Source organism: Henckelia pumila, chromosome 2 (assembly GCF_033568475.1).
Source record: "Henckelia pumila isolate YLH828 chromosome 2, ASM3356847v2, whole genome shotgun sequence".
Classification (NCBI taxonomy): domain Eukaryota; kingdom Viridiplantae; phylum Streptophyta; class Magnoliopsida; order Lamiales; family Gesneriaceae; genus Henckelia; species Henckelia pumila.
In genome coordinates, this window is record NC_133121.1 from 98965532 (window position 1) to 98973429 (window position 7898).

Genomic DNA, 7898 nt, shown 5'->3' on the forward strand with positions numbered 1-7898 from the left:
ATCAATACTTACATCAATAGATAGCCCTTCTCGCGAGGAGTCCGGAACACTTTTCGGAATCGAAATCGGATAACCGGAACTCAAAATATTGGAATTTGAAGATAAAAAATAGACTTGAGGGTTCTTACTCTTTCACTCTCGGTTCTTCCTTTGAATTTTCTGATGAAAATGGTGTCCTACACGTGAATACCCAAAATCATAACAAGTGTCCAACCAAATTTCAAGTATTTGCACTTTGGCCCCTCAATTCTTCCCTATTTGCAAATCGGTCCTCGGCAAATCTCTTTAACTCAATTTCAATCCTAAATAATTTAAGAACATTAGAATTTAAATCAAAATTCCAAAATTCTCAAATTAAATATACTCGAATTAAAATTAAATAATTTCGGGTGTTACAGATACCAAGGCTTATTTTTAATTATTTTAGTTTGATTTTAATTATTAGTAGTTAATTTTTAAATTCCCAAAACCCTTTTTATTTTATTCCAGTATTTTTAAGAACACAAATAAATTTCACTTTCCTCGTGAGAACGATCCCTACTCTCGCTACTACATGTTTATTTAGTTAATCTGAGTTGAATTAATTTGGGTGTGATACGACTAAGCGCTACCAGTCGCTAATATATCTCATAAATTGACTCACAAATTTTGACTTTAAGGAAAGTTAGCCAACGTTCAAAACTTCATTAAATGAGTTTGTCTTCTAGCTCAACCAACTTCGGCAACTGATGCTTTCAACCATTAGTTTGATCTGGTCTGGGTTGTTGGCTTCTACACTTGATCTGGGTGAAGCGTAAGTAATTGAATATGATTTGAACTTCATCTGATATAAGATTTCGATCGATCTGGATTGTTCTTCTAGAGGATGGTCATTTGATATGTTGAAGTAAATAGTTGTGAGAGAAACATAGATCAAATGCTTGATTTATCCGGAACTTCAATTTTACCGGAAACTTGATCTAGAAAGCTTTGTTAAGTTCGATCTGTATGAACCCATTTGTCTTGATTGATCTGAGATCCAATTTTTGTTTGTTCTTAAGATCTTATTTATTTTAGTACTTGGTTTTGTTTGATCTGTTATCACCAAAACTTATAATTTAATCACCAACAGGCAATTATGAAAAGATGAGGTAAAAAAACAAGGGCAAAAAGGAATTAAGATTTTAGTCAAACCTTAAGGAGTAATTTATTGCATAATGAGTAATCAAGGTGTATTTAATTTTTCATTTATATTCAATTATCATCTCAAATAAAAAATAATTTTAAATTCACTCACAATTACAATAAAATAAAATAAGTATAATTGAAATTTCAAATAATCTATTTGTTTTAATTCTTTTAAATGTATTAAATTTGTAATAGAGTAATAGTAACTAAAGGTGTTGGATTTTTGGAACACAAGCAATCTTGATTTTGATGATAACAAAACTTTTTATTGTGTTTCTAACATATTTACTCTAGTGTGAAGTTGTCAACTCAAGATGGAAGCCAAAACTCGAAATTAGCTAAACTGAATTTCTGGCAAGCTCCAGTATTTCAATGATATCTTACATCTCAGTGATTCAAATGATTATCCGCCAAAGCAACTGCAAAGAAAACTTAATTTGAAACATATTGTATTTAACGTTAGTTGAGCAAAAACGGATGTTATCTTGGCCATACTGGCATCGAAATACCAAAGTGAACTGCATCAATTTAGCAGAAAATACACCATCAGTTTACCTCAAGCAGTTCTGGTATATTGGCCATATCTTGCAGCTCAATTATTCGAATGGAACGATTCACCATGAATTGGAAAGATAAGAGAATTATCTACAATTCATATTCACAAGTTGAAGACTGAATCGGATCCTAAGTATTTTCTAAACGGAGTAGAAGTTACTAGTGTGGAAGTGAAAGTCTGCAGAGCAGAATTTCTGCAACAATCTGGTTTATTAAGCATAACTATGAACTCCGAATGGAGTGATTCTTGATTCCATGGAAATCTAAGAAAAATATCTACAACTTTCAAGTTGATCACTTTACCCAAAAATCAACGAATCAAGAGATATAGCACTAAACTGATCGTATGCACTCAACTGATTCTGTGTTAAACCGATTTTGAGCAGCTCTGGTATTTCGAGCATAACTTTTGCATATGAACTCCGAATTGATTGATTCTGGTGGCGTTGAAAAGCTAAGATCAAGGGATACAACTTTTGTACTCATCACTCTGCCCAAAAATCAACTAATGAAGAGATACAGAGCTACACTGATCACATGTCTTGGAAGTTGCTAAACTACTACCTAAACTGAAGTTGACCAAGAGTAGTTTACCTACCCAAACTAAAGATCGCTCAACTGCTACAGTTCCGAAACTGCTACAGTACCAGTTTCGCACCAAATTTAGTTTACCAAGATCAGTTTAGTGAAATTCAGTTTAGCTCCAGAAAAGGTACAGAAACAGTACAAAAGTTTTGTGTCTAACGGCTATATCACTCTTGGAGCCTATAAATACAATATCTTGGAGTTCAAACACAAGCTTTGCAAGGAGATTCAAAGCATGGGCAGTCTACTTGATGAAATATACTAGTTGAGAGCAAAGCCCAAGGTGTGAAGAACACATCAAAATTCTTGAGCGTGAAATATCAAGTTCTTCACACCCAACTCACTCACATATTCGAGAGATGTACTTTGATGATTAGTTGAGTGAGAGTCTTTACACAAAGACGTTAAAGATTGTGTTTGTAGTCTTGGCATAAAGACGTAAAACATTATGCGGATTGTGGGGTTGCGGCCTACAATCGAGTGGTGGCTAGGAGTTCTTGTTTAGGCAGTGGGTAAGTCCTAAACCGGATTGGGTTTGTACAAATGTCTTGTATAAATCAAAGTCTTCTAGTGGATCCTTCCGATGAGGAAGAAGGGGTGACATAGAAGTTGTTGAAATATCCGAACATCCATAAACAAATTCTTGTCTCTTTATTTCTTGCATTTATTCATTGTTACTGTTTTAGATTGCATTGTTGAAGCATTTTATGTGTTTGATAAAATACCTAAATGTTGCATTCAAAGTGTTTGATAAAATGCTTCAACTAAACTGTTTTCATCTATCAACTTGCATCATTTTAAAATGATTTACAAAATGTTAAATTAGTTTCTACGAAGGATTATTTCGAGTGTATTCCGCTTGGTTTTTATCCTATCAAAGGGTTTTATGTTTGGATATATGTTAAGTTTGTTTCACTAAATGTGAATTAAATTTTAATTTTTATTCTCAATAACTATATTTAATTTATTTATATTGATGAATTTAATTTTAATATATGTCTTTATTATATAACAATTTTCTTTCATTATTTTTGACACTTATTGAAATGTTAATTTACGCGACTATCAATTTTTCTTCATCTTTTCGTGAGAATTTATTTTAGAATTTTAAGCAAAAAAAATTTAATGAGCATAATTTTTTTATTATAGTTAATTTTGTTATCAATGTAATTATCATAATTTCATTACATTCAACTTCATCAATCTGTTTTTTTTTTAAATTAAAATCTGTTTTTTTCATATCACCTACATGTACATAGAATAGGAGTATATATAAAAAATATTATCTTCAATAAATTTTCTTTTATAATTTTTGAATTTATTTATTTTAAAAGATAATATTTTATATTAATTAGTATTTTCATCGTCGGCGTCACCATCAGCATCCTCACCTCTTATTTTATTACATAAATTTGTTTTCAATGACTTGATTGATTTAATGTATTTTCTATGAATTTAAGACAACAAAATCAAAACATTTCAAGAGCAAAGTATTTATAGAAAAATAACATTTGGTTACAACATAATTATAAAAAAATTTGAAAATAATAATACGTCAAAATTTAATAGATATTTAATAATAATAATATATTAGAGAAATAACATTTTGCCAAAATATAATTCTCATGAATCTAAAAATAATGAGCAAAAAAATGATTAGATGTTCGATGGTAAAAATATATTTTTACTAATTAAAATCTTTAAAAGAAAATATATATATTTAAACTATTATATTATACCTATAAAAGTGTGAATAAAATGATAAAACGTGGATAAAATAACAAAAACTTTTGTTGTGGATTCGGTACGTTACCCTTAAATTGTATATTGTTTTGATTAATTCCATGAACATTTTCATAATTCTTAGAAAATATTTAAAAAAAAATGATATATAAAAGTGAATATATATTTGACAAGCAAAAAAATATTTTTCATTGAAATTATAAAAATAAAATTTGTATGTGATATATTTTATCTATAAAAATGTGAATAGAAGTAAAAAAATTCATTAGAGAAATAATATTTAAAACTCAAGCATAATACTTTTCACAACTTTTAGAAATTTAGAGGGTGTTTGGCTAAACTTATTAAAAATAACTTATAAGCTCATAAGTTGTTTTAGGAGCTTATAAGTTGTCAAATCTTGTTTTAAAAAAAGGTTACTAAAGGTTTGGAAGAACTTATTTTAAACAACTTAAAAATGTTAATGTGTTTGGTATGATAAGATCTTTTTATTGTCAAAATTACCAAAAATGATATAATACTATGAAATTAATGTAAATGGTAATATATGTACAAAAATAATTTTAAATTTATCATAAATGTTAAACATATATTAAAAAATAAAGTTATTTTTAATTTTAATTTAGAAATCTTTTGATAAATTATGAAAAAAAAAATGGGCAGAGAGTATGGTGGAAATTTAAATAAAATATATAAGGATATTTTCTAAAAATTAGAGATGACCTTACTTTTTTAAAAACAGTTTATAAGCTATCAAACAACTTATTTTGACAGCTTATAAGTTGTTTAACAAAAAATTTGGCAAACAAATTTAATGAGCTTGTAAGCTTTATCAAACATCCTCTTAATACATCTAAAAAATAAAACAAATAGATTATTTGAAATTTTAAGTATTTCTAATTTTATTTTTATTATAAATGTGAATACATTTATATTTATTTTATATTATATATAATAGAGTAATATGTTGTCCATATGCGAGACACTTGCTTCTTACTAGTATGTGTGTATATATATATAATGCAAAGAAATAACCTAAATGAAACAAATATATATAGATTAATATTTTCTACTTAATTTACCCTTTCCCTCGTACATAGTTGAAAATGTCGTATAAACCAAAAATTTTGGTATAGTTTCTATCTAAAACAACATTATATGCTGGTTTTTCTTTTTGTTGCTAACATTATATCTGGTTTTACATATTCACTTCTTGTGAAACAAAGATCTACAAATTCAATATTTTTACATCTTGTATAATTCTTTGTGTGGAAGTTGGAAGTCATTGGCTTTGGAATGTGATATGATCTAGAAACTGTAATATTCAAAAGGTACATTCAAAAGTGTGTAATATTATATTCTAAAATATCGTTCTGTGTAAGAGGTCAAGTACGCACAATGAAGGTAAATAAATATTCTTGAATTACATGGATCCTGTAATTTACATTTTTTTATTTTGATATGTTAATAATGAATTTTTGTTTTCAATCTTGAAACTTGTTTTTTTTTTCTTTTTTTATTGGAGTCCATCATGTTAGCGAAAAATTGCTTCTGTGGTGGTCACGGATGGCGACATGTATTTTTGAAAGGTCACATAATATTCTAAAGAAATTACAAAGTTTCATTCCAAAATCCATGTTAACATTCATGTCGATTACATAAATAATTTATGGCAAATAATATGGTCTCCGATCAAAGGAAATATCCTATAGGTGTAGAAACACACAAAACTAAAAAAATTTTAAAATTGAAATCCAATAATCACTTTTGTGTTATTGCAAGCAATCTCTACATATTATTCGTTTTTGGATGGAATTTCCACTTTTGAAACAATAATACACATATATATAAATTTATTTTCCAATTAATATTACACAGTTATATTATTCTAAATATAGAAACAATTTATGCTAAAAAAATAAAGAAAAAATGTGTTAATGCTTGTCTAGAAATTTCCACGTTGCTGTCAAAAGATGACATTTTCACTCTGTCATTTTTTTGTTTAGTTGCTACACAAGATATATGGCAATTTATTCTTGTCTAGTTGGCAATGAATAACCAACTCATCCAATTTTAATGCTTGTCTAGAAATTTCCACGTGGCTGTCAAAAGATGACAGTTTCACTATCATCCATTCATACTCACACACACATCGTTTGAGATAAAATTCACCACTAATCTAAATTTCATCGTATCAAATGGTGTGTTGTGATTGGTTTGGGACATTTTCACTCTTGTCATTTTTTTTTCGTTTTGTCGCTACACAAAATCGAGTGTCGAATTAATTCTTCCACACAATTAAAACATCGGAAAACGTCAATTGATTGATATACACACACACACACAACCCCTCTACTAACCTCGTTTGAGATAAAATTCACCACTAATCTAAATTCCATCGTATCAAATGGTACGCTTGGCAAACTCCCATTGGTTGCAACAACAAATCTTTAGATTTTTGTCACCAAACATACAAAAATTTGAATCTAGTGGTGATATCAAAATGTCCCTAACCAATCACAACACCCCATTTGATTTCCAAAGATAAAGAATACGATAGAGCCCACTTGTATAAATACCTTACTAGCACTTCAACCAAAAATCAACCACTACTCCAAAACAATACAATTAGCAAAACCAGCCTTCTACAAACAGCAATGGCTTCATCTACAATGGCTCTCTCTTCCCCAGCCTTGGCCGGAAAGGCGGTCAAATCACCATCAACTTCAGAGATCACCGGCGCCGGGAGGATCTCCATGAGGAAGACTGCTTCAAAACCTGCTTCATCCGGCAGCCCGTGGTATGGCCCCGACCGTGTCAAGTACTTGGGACCATTCTCTGGTGAGTCCCCAAGCTACCTCACCGGTGAGTTCCCCGGAGACTACGGGTGGGACACCGCTGGACTCTCGGCAGACCCTGAAACATTCGCCAAGAACCGTGAGCTGGAGGTGATCCACAGCAGATGGGCCATGCTTGGAGCCCTGGGATGCGTCTTCCCAGAGCTCTTGTCTCGCAACGGTGTGAAATTCGGTGAAGCCGTGTGGTTCAAGGCTGGTTCACAGATCTTCAGCGAGGGTGGACTGGACTACTTGGGGAACCCGAGCTTGGTGCATGCACAGAGCATATTGGCCATCTGGGCTAGCCAGGTTATACTGATGGGAGCTGTTGAGGGGTACCGTATTGCCGGAGGGCCATTGGGAGAAATCACTGACCCACTGTACCCAGGTGGCAGCTTCGACCCATTGGGTCTTGCTGACGACCCTGAGTCATTCGCTGAGTTGAAGGTGAAGGAACTCAAGAATGGAAGGCTTGCCATGTTCTCCATGTTCGGATTCTTCGTTCAGGCTATCGTCACCGGAAAGGGTCCATTGGAGAACCTCGCCGACCACCTTGCAGACCCAGTCAACAACAATGCATGGGCCTACGCCACAAACTTCACTCCCGGCAAATGAATTTCACTGTTCAATTAAGGATGTATCCGTTTGTAATTAAACTTGTGAATGAATGAGTCGATTTTTTCCAGTGTTCTTATTCTCTTTAACAATTAAGCTTTATTTAACTCAGAACAAACTAAAAATATGTTATCACATTATTTACTCTAGAAATGAATATTTTATAAAAAAAAAAACCTTGAGAGAGGAGTCGGAGGTGTGAAAAACTAAACAAAAGAAGGGAATTTTTGTGTTCGAAGTTCGAACATAGGGGCAAACCCAAGTTTTGTGTGGAGGATACCAATAACTCCTATATATGTGGACACTTCAATACCGGCTAGTTTTGACTCAATAAAAGTGTCTGAATATCTACTTATTCCAATTTCTCGAACTTTTGGAAGAACTTTTTCTACCAAG

The 7898-nt window shown here is 31.4% G+C and overlaps 1 protein-coding gene across 1 annotated transcript; it reads left to right on the plus strand.

Annotated features, from left to right (window-relative positions):
• Window positions 1-6543: 6543 nt before the first annotated feature.
• Window positions 6544-7572, plus strand: LOC140881233 (chlorophyll a-b binding protein 3C, chloroplastic-like). Its single transcript, XM_073286378.1, has one exon. It carries the CDS (start codon window positions 6708-6710, stop codon window positions 7500-7502), a length of 795 nt encoding a protein of 264 aa, XP_073142479.1. The 5' UTR covers window positions 6544-6707; the 3' UTR covers window positions 7503-7572.
• The last annotated feature ends 326 nt before the right edge of the window (window positions 7573-7898 follow it).